Here is a 15,873-nt window from a genome sequence, read left to right as displayed (position 1 = left end):
ATTTTGAGATTTTTTATCTATGGTCATTTTTAGGGATGACTTTGCTGCTAGGTCAGCTTTGTCTCCTCCTTTTATACCTATGTGGCTTGGTATCCAGCAGAGTATAATTTCTTTTCTTTTTTCTAGATTGTTTATTTTAATCATTATATTTATTATTAGGGTTTTTTTTCTAGTTTTTCCCCTTTTAGGGCTATTAATACAGATAATGAGTCAGAGAAGATGATAAATTTTTGGTTGTGGTCTTCTGTTATGATGTCAAGTGCCATATCTCTGGCAGTTGCTTCAGCACTAAAGATAGCTGCTTCGTTTGGTAATCTTTTTCTTTTGGTAGTTTTTCCTGTTATTGCAGCGCTGCCGGTGCTTTTTGTGTCCTTGGAGCCGCCAGTGTAAATGTTTTGGTGGTTTGGAAATTTTTCTTTAATTTCTGATAATTTTTCCAGGTAGGTGTCGGGGTGTGTTTTTGTTTTAGGGAGTTTGTTGAGATCTAGTATTATGTTGGGTTTTTGTATAGTCCATGGAGGGATATCTATTAATTTAGTTTTGTGAATTTTGTTTAGTGGGATATTTGTTTCTTTAATGATTTAATTCATTCGGAGCCCGAAAGTCTTTGTTTTGTTTTCATTTTTGCTGAATAATGTTCTGTATGATGGGTTTAGCGTGCAGTTGTGGGCTGGGTTTAAGTTGCAGGATTTTAATTTGTATAGCTAGCTTTTCTCGTCTTAGCTTTAATGATGGTTCATTTGCTTTTACATGAAGACTTTCTATTGGGGAGGTGGGGAAAGCACAAAGTGCAAGTCTCAGTCCCTGATGATGTATCGTGTTTAATGTTTGTAGGTATGATTTCCTGGCTGAATCGTAGATCATGGAGCCATAGTCCAATTTCGATTGAATTATTGTTTTGTAGAGTTTAAGAAGAATATTCTGATCTGCTCCCCATTTTGTGTGAGCCACCACACGTAGTAGTTGTAGAGCCTGGTTGCATTTTGTCGGGAGCTTTTGGATATGCCGTATGAAAGTAAGTTTCTTGTCAAACGTTATGCCAAGAAATTTATATTCATCTACGACTGGTATTTCATCATTGTGTAGTTTCAAATTTGGGTTTAGGTGTAACTTTCGTTGCTGACAGAAATGTATGCATTTAGTTTTTGTTTTTGATATTGTGAAGCCGTTTTTTGTAATCCATTTGAGTATTTTGTTAATTGTTGGATTTGTCGTTCTATAGTGTTCATGTATTTTTATTGGTAAGAGATCATAAAATCATCAACATACATGGCGCCATTTAACCCAGGATTGAGGCAATGGATTATGTCATTTATTTTTATATTGAATAGAGTGACTGAGAGTATGCTTCCTTGTGGGATTCCTTCGATTTGGTTTTCTGGTTTTGACAGCGTTGGTCCTATTTTTGTTCTAAAGATTCTATCCGACAGGAAGTTTTGGATAAATATTGGGAGTCTGCCTCTTAGTCCGAGTTTGTGTAGATCTTTTAATATCCCATATTTCCAAGTGGTGTCGTATGCTTTTTCTAAGTTAAAAAAGACGGCGACGAGGTGTTCTTTTTTTATGTTAGCTTCTCTGATGTAGGTTTCCAATCTAATTAAGTTGTCATTTGCACTCATTTTTTTCCTGAAGCCGCATTGATATTTGGTTATTTTATTATTCTTTTCCAAATACCAGTCTGTTATTTATCATGCGTTCAACTGTTTTACATAAGCAGCTAGTTAAGGCTATTGGTCTATAGTTTTGTGGCTTGCTATGATCCTTGTTTGGCTTAGGGATTGGTATAATTGTTATTGTCTTCCAGGTTTTTGGTAGTTTTCCCCGTTGTCCAAATGTTATTGTACGTGTAGTAAATATTCAAGGGATTCCTGGGGGAGTTGTTTGATGAATTCATATCAGATTTCGTCAGGTCCCTCTGCTGTGTTGCGTGAGATTTCTATTGAGGTTTTTTTTTTAACTCTGTTATAGTGAACAGCTTATTGTAGTGTTCCATGTTATTAGATGAAAAATTTAATTTTGTTCTTTCCTCTTTTGTTTTGATTTTCTGGAATTGTTGATTATTATTTGTTTTGGAGTTTTTTTTTGCATAAGTTTTGGCCAGTAAATTTGCTATTTCTGTTTTAGTGGTGGTTTTATTTTTTCCTGTGACAAGATGTCTTATAGTGGAGGTTTGAGGTTTTCCAGAAATTTTTCTTACCATTTCCCAAATTTGTTTCGGTTTCCAGCTTTCTTTTTTGGCTTCTTTTATTGTTTTGCATGATTTTGCTCTGAGTTTTTTAAATTCAATTAAATTTTGGGTAGTTGGTGTAGACTTGAATTTTTGTACGTCAGAGTGTTATTGCTTTTCGGCAATCTTCATTGAACCATGGTTTGTTTCTCGATGCTTTTGCTTGTCCTTTAGGTATGCATTCCTTTGCTATAGTATAACACATAACACATGCTGAAATAAATTCCAGTCATTATAATCATCACTTGGATGATGATGATGATGATGATGATGATGATGATGATTAAAAATAATCTTTTTATGCTTGTCCTTTAGGTATGCATTCCTTTGCTATAGTGGTAAGGGTTTCTGTAAAGTGATTACCTTCTAGATCTTGATTTTCGTTTCTTATTAATCTTTTTTTGCATTTTCTTTAGAATTTCTCCCAGTCTGCTCTTTTTAGTTTCCAGTGTATGAGAGTTTCCTCATTCAGATTGGATGTTTCCAGTACGATTGGGAAGTGATCACTTCCATATGTATCATCATATATTTCCCATGTAAAGTCTATAAAAGTTTTTGAATCACATAAGCTTAAGTCTATCAATGATCCTGATCCAGTGGCGGGGTTTAGATAGGTTGATGTTTTGTTGTTTAGTAAGCATAAATTTGTGTTGTTTATGAGTGTTTCCAATGTTTTGCCTTTGGGGTCTAGCTTTTTGCTACCCCATATTGGGTTGTGGCTGTTGAAGTCTCCCAGCAAAAGGTAGGGTTTGGGGAGTTGTTCTATAAGGTCGTTTATTTCTTTGGTATTTATAGTTTCGTTTGGGGGTTTGTATATGGAACAGATAGTGATGGTTTTATGTAATGTAATTTGAGCTGCTATTGCTTGTAGTTTTGTTTTTATATTTATTTTGCTATGAGGTATGTTTTTCCTGATGAGTATTGTTGTGCCTTCATTAGCTCTGTCATGTGTTGTTGATAAAATTGTATGCTTCGTAGTGTTTCATTTGCAGTTTGTTTTTTCTGTGTAGGAAGGTGTCTTGTAGGCAGATGGCAGCAGGGTCTAACTGTGATATGAGTACCAGTAGCTCGTTGTAATTCGCTTTTATACCCCTACAATTCCATTGTATGATTCTGTGTGTAATGTTTTGTATTTTGGCTGGTGGTTTGGGTTTTGGCTGTTTATTATTGTTATTATTCATCTGTTTTGTTGTTTTTATCAGCTTTCTTGCTTCTGGGAAGGTTTTGTAGAAAATCATCCACTTCTATTTTTTGCATTGTTTTAGTTTTTTGGTTTGATATCTCATTTGGTGGTATTTCTGATTTAGATCTAGATTGGGAATGTTGTCGAGGTTTTTCAGTCTCCAGGGTTTTTGGCTTGTTTTTTTGGGGGGGGGGACTTTTTGATTTTTTTGTCTTGAATGCCTTTCTTGGCTCTTGATTTCGATTATCTCAAATTTGTTTTCGTCCTCAACCAGCACCATTTGTTCTTTGTTTATTATGTTGGTTTTCTTTAGTAGGTTTTGTTTTGGTAGGTGAAAAATCTTTGGGTTTAGTAGTAGTAGTATCCGATAAAATTGGAGTTTCAGCCTCATCTCTCTGGGACTGGGGATTCTCCTTCAGGTCCCATTTAGTTAGTTTAGTTATGTTTTCCTTTAATGTCCCTACTAGTAACTTTAATTCTTTCATCAGTTCAATTAGGTTGTTTTGTACTGTCTCTTGTTTTGAGATTGGGCTATTTGTGTTTTTTTTTTTTGGTGTGCCCTCAACTAGTCTTCTTGCCTCTGCATATGGTAGATTTCTGGTGTGTTTGATTTTTGTTATAAGTTTTTCCTTTTTCCAAACTTCGCATTCCTTTGAATCAGCTGCATGGTTTTGCTTGCAGTTTGCACATTTTGCTAACATTTCGCAGTTTATGTGTTCCCCAATTCCACCACAATTTATGCATGTTGGTGGTCTGGTGCATCTATCTTTGTGGTGGCCGAATCTATGGCAATTGTGGCATCGTAATGGGTTTGGAATATAGATTTCTACCTTTTCTATAATATAGCCAATTTTTATTTCTGTGGGAGGTTTAGGGGTATTGAAATTTGAGATAAAGGCGTTTGTTGGGATAGTTTGGTTATTTTTTTTAATGCTTATTCTTTTGATTTCTGTGACTCCTTGCTCCTTTAAGTTATTTTTAATTTCTTCTGGCGAGCAGAGTACTAGTTTTGGGCTCTTTATCACACCCTTTGAAGAATTCAAGGTGATGTGGGGGTAGGCTTTTATTTTGAGGTTGTGGATGTGGTTTTGATTTAGGAGTGTATTTGCTGAGAGCTTGTTTGGTACTTCCATTAGGAGGGTGTTGTTTTTTAGTTTTTTGATTTGTGTAGTTTTGGTTATCGATCTAATTTCTTTTTTGATAATGAATGGAGACAATTTGGTGATTGGAGTACTGCCCTCCATAGATTCTAAAACAATGAACCTTGGGAATATTCTCTGATTGTCTAGTTCTATATCTGAGTCTGATTCATCTTCACTTTCTGGATGGGGTCGTTTTATTTTTTTAGAAGCCATAAATTATATATTTTTTTTCTTCATCATCCTTGCTCTTCACCCTCCTCGGAGCCCTAAATTGGGAAACCCATTCGCCCAAACACCTCAGGGATACAAGGATGGTATACTCAAACAGTGAGTGTATCTGCTTATGATGGTTTCTTCATTTACTTGGACCCAGCAAGTGATAATAAAGGGCTGTTGTCGCATCAGGTTTCACTATTTAATTGGCCCTTGCCATCGCCTTCTAGTATCAGTATATTTTTGTTCTTCAAAGGTGTTTGTGTATTTCTTTTGGTGAGGGTTTGCTGTTATTAGGACTTGGCATGACTAGCCGAGGTCGGGCCTTCCCGACCGCCCGTCTAACTGAAGTAAGGGCCAAAGTGGAGTGTTGTAGACTCATGGCCACTTGGGTCCGGGTCATGAGATACTCAGCCACCAGGATCACGTTCTAGAGCATTACGGGTCGCCACCCACGGTCAACAGGTGGCCCCATTGAGGGACTTTTTTTCTCTGCAGGGGGGGGGCAGTCGGTGTATTCTAATACCCCACCAACGGGGTTGGGAAATTGGAAAGGAGAAAAGGAGAAGGGAAGGGAAAGGGCAAGGGAAGGGGGCTGTTGTTTTTTGTTTGTTTTTTGCAGAACATAATTAAGTTTTACAAAAGAGAATAGAAAAACAAAAAGCAGAAAGTCGATGTAGGTGCATTTCGTCTCAGGAAGCCAATAGATAGCCTGATCTGGTAGCACCAGCCCGTTTCTTAGTGTTTTGTCCGAATGAAATGAAACTTTGGTCATAACTAGTTTATTATATTCAAAGCATCATATCGAAACACTAGGGTCTTTGGCCTTTTTTCTCCGTTGACTGTAAAATGCCCAGAAAAACAATTGAATGTCCTGTTTTTTTTTTTTTGGGGGGGGGGGCACCATATGTATATATATATATATATATATATATATATATATATTCGTATTTAGAAAGTCGGCCCCGGCAGAAACGTCTTAAAATCTCTCCATTTCTTTATTCTACGCACAATTTATCTTTCTTCTAATAATAATATTTTGAACTTACTCTTTTTTCCTTGTACCCATTTGTGAATTATTTCACGGAATTCTGTTTTGTGGATAATATTGAAATATCTTCCAGTAACGCGATTCCTTAAGATTTTTACTTGTGAATACCGAACTTTAACCAACTTTTCTTGGATTTTACCGTTATTGGATATTCTACTCTTCACCCGACCATCCATTCACGTGAAATCATTCCCACCCATTCCCTGTGCTTCGCTGTTCTTTTTTTTTTGAAAACTTTTACTAAGTAAGCTCTATGGATTACTTGTAGTTTCATGAAACACTTTGTAAGCAAAATCCGATTCCACATTTTGCTAATTCCTACCTTCTGATGAAAAGGAAAGTATTTCTTTTGAAACTCTGCGGATTAAGGACAATCCACTTAATTTGTTTCCTTTTTGAAAATTAAATATGTTTTTAACTCTTCTAAAATTGTTTTTAACATGTTTTAATTCTTTGTTCTTATATATCATCAACAGACAGTGTTTGGCTGTATTACAGTTCTCCAGTGCTGCTAGACTAGCATCCATCCAGAGACAGCGGCTGAATCTATAACCTGGTTGATAGTTAACCGTTCTACCCTCTAGCTCATGAGATTGGGGCCGGCAAACGATATTTTTAAATGTCTATTTATATAAACATCTGATTGCTACTTTTAAAGTGCTCGATATCTTTGTTTATTTACAAAAAGCTTTGTGTTACGCTTAATTAAGCAGCATATTTGATGACGTCATATGACTATTATCTTTTGTTTGTTCACAATATATGTCATATATGACGTACATGGTTTTGATCTAGCAACGCCGGGAATACACAGCTAGTATATATATCTCTACAATTATATAAATGCAACTTTGTGTGTGTATGTGTGAGTTTATTCCTTATAGACTCTGAAACGGCTGAACAGATTTTCTTTAAAATTTACAGAACTTTAGTGTATAAGTCTAGGAGTGATCTTGGTTAAGTTTTGTCTCAAAATACCCCCGATAATTACCGATAATCGAAACTTGTCTTCAGAGCGGGATTTTTGTAAACAAAGGGACATATGCTTAATGCACACCGGTTCACTGAGCCTTTTTCTCATATATATATTTGGATAATGTCAAAAGATTGTTAATTCACTGCCCACATAGCAGCAGCCGAATAGCGCAATGGTTAGAAGCTCCGACTGTCGTTTGGGCGGTCGGGTTTCAATCCTGGCTTGAGGTAGTTGCTTGTCTATCCACACTGATGAGCTGTGAAACAGTACTGTATGTGGATGACACTATATATATATATATATATATATATATATAACTCACTTCAACATCCAACTATACACCAGATGATAATTAGCAATTTTTCTCTTTAATTGCATTGTCTTGCACGTCGAAAATTTTCTCTTGTGTATCAACCAATAAGCCAATAACTCATAGCTTAAGGTGGTGGGTTGGTTGGTTGTTTTTGTTTTACGGCATATCAACCCTTTTCGGGTTATTTAATGCCGAATCCAAAGATTTTGAAGAAAAATTTTTTAATAGAATATATTTGTTGTTTTCACGTCGGTTTCTATTTAACCCATAGTTAGCACCCTAACAGGTACTACCACTCTGGGGTCAGAGTGGACCTGGGAGCAATGGTAATTAAAGGGTGGCTCCACACTCCCCAAAGCCCGCAAGCTGGGGCCTCACCACTGGATATAGTTTAAGGTCATATCCAGGATTTAAAGTGGTGGGGTTTACAACTTTCACGACGAGCATCAGTGCATAAATGATACCATTAGATATGATAGGATTTGAATTTGACAAATTCCAGAGTTCACGACAGTATCCATTAGGCCAATTATACACCTCCCCCGTCTTATGCAATGTTTATTCTTCGACTTGCTGAGGATTTTTATTTTCTGCGACTGTTAAAAATAACGCTCTTACAGGCAACAACAAATAAGATAAAAACAAAACAAAAAAAAAATGAGACGGAGAGTAATCGCAGATATGGATATAAAAAACACTTGAGATAGTGATTATAGTTCTGAAATATTGCGCTATTTCTTTATGACAAATGCGATTCTAGTGATCAAAGAGAAATCGTGAAGCAAGTAGGATTTATCATAAAAAAAAAAATTTAGGTTATCATTACGATTACTGTTTCTACTTCATTTCCGGTTGCTCTTTCGTTTTAAATTGATTGTTTACGATATTTTTTTTTTATTAAATTGTTAGGTAAAAGCAAAGACTAGATAAAGGACGGGTCGGGATCAAAGTGTAGTATCTGTTCTGCAGATACTGCACTTAAGATAATTTGTACCAGTCAATGGAGGGAAACCCTCTATACTGGGACAATTATTATTTTGGTCACAACCAGAGTGCCCCCTTTTTACCCTACCTTTAGGGGAGATGGTTTTCCCTCCATATTAAAAACGGCCATGTGCCTAATTTGCTTTCGTGAGGAAGCAAATAAATACCATAAAGGAAACCTCCTTAACCATGCTAAGAAGAGCCTTTCTAAATAATAACGTTATTATTTACAAAAAAATAAAAAATCTTAACATAGGGAGGAGGAATTGAAAGTGTAGTGCAAACACTAATTGTAAAGATAAAAAAATTACCTTGCTATTCAATATGTTTTACAATCATTTTAGCATTGTTATAGCCCTACATAATATGAATTATATATATATATATATATATATATATATATATATATATATATATATATATATATATATATATATATATATATATTAATGAGACGATGCCAATATTTTTCCCTGATTCAGATTCTTATAAATCTTTATATATTTACCTATAGAGTTGTTATTTTTTCAAGATTACTGTAAAAAAACAAAGAAAAAAATGTTAAATATGCAAATATTTTCTCATGCGTAAAAAACACTTTTGGAGGATGATCTTTTTTTTCTTACATGCGGGTCACCACTTATCAAGGCCCGGAGGCCACTCGAGGATAAGGGTTATTGAGTGGGCAGTAGTCGATGGGATAATATTGTAGTAATCGTTAGTAATGGGAATTTGGTAAATTGGATTACTTAAAGGGACGGTTCATCAAGAATTTCTAGGTTTATAGATTTTAGTTTTACTGGTTGTTTAAATATTTATTATTTTATTATTATTACTAGCAGTGGAAGATTTTGTTTTAAATACAGTCAATAAAAAGAATCGTTTTAGCATTGGAAAATAGGCATAAATTTTCCGATTCCAATACTCCCCAAAAGTTCGGATATTTCTGGTTCCCGATTTCGATAAATCATCCCAACATTTTATATACCTATCTATCTATCTATCTATCTATATATATATATATATATATATATATATATATATATATATATATATATATATATATAAATGAACGTGTCTGTGTGTGTACATTTCCCTACGCAATGACTTTGTCAATTTTTAGTCTACAGACTCGAAATTTGATATACAGGGTACTGAGATTTGGAAAAATCTTTGTGATCGGTTTTCGGCCAGAAATTTGGCTGTTAAGGGGTCAAAATTCAACGATTTGACCTGTGAGAACTCTGCCAAACCCCTCCGACAATTTTGGGCCTAAACACTTGAAATTTTAGATATAGGTTTCTTGGACATGGATTTAACTTAACTTGATTTGAATTCAAAACAATAAATGTTAGGAGGTCATAATAGGGGTCAAAGTTAAAAAAATTGACCGCGTTTTTTTTTGTTGCTCAATATACACCTCCAAACACCCGGGCAACGCCGGACTGAAATGCTAGTATATCTATCAAAGTGAACGTGTCTGTGTGTGTGTGTGTGTGTGTGTAGATTTCCCTACGCAATAACTTTGTCAATTTTAAGTCTATAGACTCGATATTTTATATACAGGGTACTGAGATTTGAGAAAATCTTTGTAATCCGTTTTCGGCCAGAAAATTGGCTGTTAAGGGGACAAAGTTCAACGACTTGACCTTTTGGTAGAACTCTACCAAACTCCTCCGACAATTTTGGGTCTAAACAATTGAAATTTTAGATATAGGTTTCTTGGACATGGATCTAACTTAATAACTTGATTTGAGCCCAAAACAATAAATGTTAAGGAGTCATAATAGGGGTCAAAGTTAAAAAAAATTGACCTCTGCAGTCTCTACCAAATTACTCAGACAATTTCTGGTCTAAACATTTGAAATTTGACATAAAGGGTATTCAGAGATAGGGCAAGCTTTTTAATCGGTTTGGGTCGAAAATTTTTAGTTACCAATATATAAATGTATGTATGTTTGCATGTCTGCCTAAAACTCTCGACAAAGGCGACGGATTTTTACAAGATCAGTATCGTTTTGAAGTTCGACTTTTCAAATGACAAATATCGAAAAATTAGCTAAAAACATTAATATCTTCACCTTCAACTGGGCACTTTTCTACATGGGGCGAGGTCGCTTTTTTATCCGATATTTCCTCTGCTTTCGATTGTCTAGCCTTAATTAAAACTATATCATGTCCAGTTTAGCGGTGGTCGTAACAGCAAAGACCTCAGGTTTTTTCCCCCCGTTCTTGTCTCCCTTTGCGCTATGGGTTCGAGCCTACCTTTCTACTACCACTTTTTTTTTTTTTTTTTTGCTCCAAACACATCCAAACATCCGGGCAACACCGGGCTAAAATGTCAGTATATATAAATAAATAAATAAATAAAAAGAACTTACTTCAGCATCCAGCCATCTTAGTACCGGGTGTAAACTTGCAATTTTAGCTTTAATTGCATTGTCTTGCATGTTGAAAGTTTTCTCTTGTGTATCAACCAATAAAATTCGACCTGGCTTGAGTCGGTGCTGAAAGAAGGAAAAAAATATCTTAAAAGAAAACACACACAAAAAAAAAAAAGAAATTGAAAAGGAACATTTTTTCCTATTTGTTAACAATGATTTCATATGTTTTTGTTGATTTCCCACCACTGGCCATTTATTTATCATACAAGATGTCTTCAATAGATTTCCAGACTTTTGTCGTATGGCTACTTTTATTGATATTACACATATGAAAGTCTGGTTCCCTTCGAAGTAATCTCCTCCGGCTGCAATGCACATGTTGTACAGTTTTAACAATGTCTGATAGGCCCAATGGAAGTCCTCTAGTGCGAGAGTGTCAATGACCCTCATCACAGCCTCTTTCATCTCAATTGTCTCATAACGATGTCCTCTAAGGTTTTCCATGAGTTTAGGGAGCTCAAAAGTCACAGGGAACAAGGTCTGGATTGTAGGAAGGGTGAAGAACTGTGTTGATGCCAATCTTGGTCAAATAGTCTGTGACAAAGATGGAGCACTGTTGGGACAAACTTTGCACAAATCTTACGCATCTTCAGTTCCTCATAAATAATTGTGTTTACAGTTCCCACACTGACATCAAACTGTGCACTTATTGTCTCTATAGACACACGACGGTCCTTATTCATGAAATTCTTTATTTGGCCAATCAAATCTGGTGTTCTGATTTCCTTACTCCTTCCACATCTCTCATCATTCTTCAGACTCCTTGCCTTCCTTGAATCTCTTATGCCACTCAAAAACTGATGCTCAATTCATGCAAGATGGTCCAAAAGCAGTCTGAAGCATTCCATACGTTTAAAAGAAGTTCTAATGTGTCCTCATGTCCAGATTGCATTTTTGAAATTCACCATCTGTGACAATCAGGCTTTAGTAGGGTGTATTCCAATTCCTGCTGTTGCTGTTCACTTGAATCTAAAATCATAAAAATTGGCCAGTCATCTCATAAGGTGTATAGCAATAACAGCGAATTTTCAAAAGTCTACGACAATTTTAAATGCCTGTACAAAGTCTGGAATCTTATTGAAGGCACCTCATATCTATTTATCCGATTTGCATCGAAGTTGATCTGTATTTATTAAATATCAATGAAGCAAGAATCCTTGAATTTCAATTTCCGACTTTACACTTAAGATCTAATAAAAGGTTAATGTATGCTCCTGACGCAGCATACATTCCGTGTGGGTTGACCCGACTTCCTCCAAAACAGAAAAATTCTAGGGAATATTACATTCACAATCGATCTCCAAGAGATTTTAATAACGTTAGTTTTTTGCAGGAAGGTGTAGCCATTTTTTCATGTTCAGCATCTGATGGCCAGACTTCATGTCAGATGATTCAACGTGAATGAAAATTACAGGTTATCTGCGGAGAAATAATATTTCTATTATACACACACACACACACACACACACACACACACACACACACACACACACTAGAGGAATACGCATTCCAGGACGGTTAAAATTTATTTCAAGCAAAACAGTTTTGCAACATTTTTATAGCTCCTTACTACGATGAAGCTAAAGATATGACGACACTAAATCTTATGTGTAGGATCCTTATTCTAATTTTGATCAAAATCCATTTTTTTTTTTTTAAATTCTAGAAAATGAATACCCAATACCAAATGCGAATTATACTCCTGTTTGATTGTTTTTTTTTATGTAAAGCCGACACTTGAAAACTAACTTGATTTTCATATTTATTAATACATCTCTGGATGTCCCGGATGTTAAACTAACGACACATTGCATTGTTAATCCTGGTTCAAAATCATTACGCCCTCCACGGAGATCAACTATTGACATCTGCTGTGTAGCTAGACAGACACAATTTTTGCTTTATATATAGTCATTAAAAAAAAGGAGTGTTTCGCTGTATCACAGTTCTTCAGTGTAGTATGACAAGCATATGCCTGAAGCTAGGATCAAAATTCGACCGTTTAAAGGCTAGTCAGTGCTTGTAACCTGCATGCCATTTAGCTATTGCTAAGGTAGGTGGAATTACACTGATAAACATTGTTAAACGCCGAAAGCTCCCGCCCCCTTTTTTTTCACACAAAGAACATTGCATGAAAAGCTAGCAACATTTTATTTCACTCACCAGTATGCTCAAGAAATACATCATTTTATATATGAAGTTAAAAAATTTAACCGTGGAGTTGTATATGTAGCCACACTGATGAGTTTTAGAGACAAAAAAGCGCTTGTCTGTGGATATTAATATTTAATGGTTAACGATATGGATTGACGACCTGGGTGTTCCAAGTTCTAATCCAGTTTGTTCCACAAAAATCATTTTCACTTAGGATGTTGGCAACCTTCAAGTGGTCCCTCCCGTGAGTATCGAATGTCTTTCTAGCAAAAATTCTGACTACAGAAATATCAGGGAAACCAATGCCAACAGTGAACGCTTTGGATTCTATACATGATGATGATGAATATTTAATTATTAAAAGTTATTGTGACTACTTCTGATTCGTTCACAAATCATTTTCAGTCAACATTGAAAACGAACTGAATAGGCTAGAACAAATGCAAAGAAGGTGGGCTCTCTCTACCATGCTAGAAAATTACAACTTACAGTATCCTATATTTCTACAGAACCGCTATTTGCCCATGCATGGAGTATTGTTGCCACATTTGGGCTGGTGTATCTGCCACTAGTTTCTTCCTCTTAAACAGAAAAAATAGTCTTGAATCTAATAGATCCCATATTATTAACTAAACTCCAGCTTCTGTCACATCACCACACTGTTGCATCTGTGTGCACGTCTTACAAGTATCAATCTTAATGGAAATTGCTCCAGACAAGGCGTGAAGTCACTTACTGTAAGGAGCTAAGAAGAACAAAAGATGATTATCGCAAAAATACGGGATGCCTATTGACCTTAGTCTTGAAAAGATCAAGGTTAAAAATAGAAAACAATCAGCAAAAAGGGTTCTATAAGCCTGCTGTTCTTGGAAAGAAGCTACTGGAAAAGGAAGCTGTATTACAGTGAGGTATCAAACCAGCGAATTGATGGAGATCACTGGACTAATGAGTTAAAACAACTGGAACAAAGGAAGCAGGGAATAGATAAGATAATTCTGAAGAACACATACCATAATAGTATTCATAGGAAAGACTGAGACTAGCAACATCACGTCTGTGAGAGAGAAGTTGCAGAGAAGGTATAGCACTGGACCAATTAAATTACAGATATGGCTTTTATCAGGCCAACTATGAAGATGAGGATAGAAGCCCACAATTAATAAAATATACAAATTACTCATCTCAAAAGGATTCCAATAAAAAAACAAAACAAATATATTATTTTACAATTTTCCTTACCTTCATAACAATTTCTGAAGGTGGAATATCAGCCACACCAACTTCACTGGCCATGTACATATGGTTGGACTTGGTCACATAGAATCTGGACGGTCGAAGTCCATTTCGGTCAAGGATGGCTCCAATGTATCGTCCATCGGTAAATGTAAATAGAGCTGCAAAAAAAAATAAAAGAAAAAAAATACTTATATGAAAAAGTAACATCCAATAATTATTTTTACTAGTGGGGCCTGTGGAAATTCCACAGCGCACTCATTCATAGGTAATGTATTGATGTTGGCATTCTATAGATGTTCAGTGTAAATGGAGACGCTCTGATATTATTGTAGCTCTTTTGTTAAAATTGCAAAAATATTTATCTAAGCTAGCAGGGACGCCTGGCGTAGCTCAGTCATAACGTACGCTTAAATATGGTATTTTAATTCTTGCAGATTTCATGTATATTATTGTAGAGTTAATGTTCTTTCGATTTTTATATATTATAAAGTTGCGAATTCAAAAATCAAATAATATATCCATATCATTTGGGTGCATTAGTTTGAATCGAAACTAAAACCAAAACTTAGGCAATATATATATATATATGTGTATATATATATATATATATATATATATATATATAGGAAAACTCGTCCCCTTTTGCTAGGTAGGAAAACTGGTCCCTTATTAAATAAATATCGATTGAAAACACATTTTATGAAGCCAAAAAAGGGCGGGAGCAAAAGCATTATTTGAATATGTACGAAAAAATAATTTAACAAGAAAATAATATTTAGTGGAGAAAATAATAAAAATTAAATTAAATAAAAATAAAATAAAAACAAGCACGAAATAAAAGTATGAATCAAATTTACCCAAAGAAAAAAAAAAAATAAATAAATACACATCGCGATTAAAAATTAAGTCTAAGATATATACGAAGAAAGTGAAAGAAAATGCTTTGAGGGAGCAATCATTAAAAAAATACGTTTACTTTTAAATAAATGTTTTTACAATTATATATTGATACATTTTGATGCATTAAATGTTTTTACAATTATATACTGATACATTTTGATACAATAAATGTTTTTACAATTATATATTGATACATTTTGATACAATAAATGTTTTTACAATTATATATTGATACATTTTTATACAATAAATGTTTTTACAATTATATATTGATACATTTTGATACAATAAATGTTTTTACAATTATATATTGATACATTTTGATGCATTAAATGTTTTTACAATTATATATTGATACATTTTTATACAATAAATGTTTTTATAATTATATATTGATACATTTTGATGCATTAAATGTTTTTACAATTATATACTGATACATTTTGATACAATAAATGTTTTTACAATTATATATTGATACATTTTGATACAATAAATGTTTTTACAATTATATATTGATACATTTTTATACAATAAATGTTTTTACAATTATATATTGATACATTTTGATACAATAAATATTTTTACAATTATATATTGATACATTTTGATGCATTAAATGTTTTTACAATTATATATTGATACATTTTTATACAATAAATGTTTTTATAATTATATATTGATACATTTTGATGCATTAAATGTTTTTACAATTATATACTGATACATTTTGATACAATAAATGTTTTTACAATTATATATTGATACATTTTGATACAATAAATGTTTTTACAATTATATATTGATACATTTTTATACAATAAATGTTTTTACAATTATATATTGATACATTTTGATACAATAAATGTTTTTACAATTATATATTGATACATTTTGATACAATAAATGTTTTTACAATTATATATCGATACATTTTTATACAATAAATGTTTTTACAATTATATATTGATACATTTTTATACAATAAATGTTTTTACAATTATACATTGATACATTTTTATACAATAAATGTTTTTACAATTATATATT

At 33.8% G+C, this 15,873-nt stretch overlaps 1 protein-coding gene across 2 annotated transcripts in view; it reads right to left on the bottom strand.

Annotated features, from left to right (window-relative positions):
* The window catches only part of LOC145285867 (uncharacterized), a 510,918-nt gene that overhangs the window by 209,264 nt on the left and 285,781 nt on the right, over positions 1–15,873 (bottom strand). For both annotated transcript variants that reach the window (XM_080134312.1, XM_080134311.1), the window contains 2 exons: positions 13,927–14,081; positions 10,471–10,596 (listed from right to left, as the gene is read on the bottom strand). In XM_080134312.1, the coding sequence (XP_079990438.1) occupies positions 10,471–10,596; positions 13,927–14,081 (281 nt within the window). The remainder of the gene's footprint in view (positions 1–10,470; positions 10,597–13,926; positions 14,082–15,873) is intronic.

The sequence above is a fragment of the Euprymna scolopes genome, chromosome 10 (assembly GCF_053919585.1).
Source record: "Euprymna scolopes isolate OS-2025 chromosome 10, ASM5391958v1, whole genome shotgun sequence".
NCBI lineage: Eukaryota > Metazoa > Mollusca > Cephalopoda > Sepiida > Sepiolidae > Euprymna > Euprymna scolopes.
The sequence above is the reverse complement of the archived record's forward strand: the minus strand, read 5'-3'. Positions and strand labels throughout refer to the sequence as shown.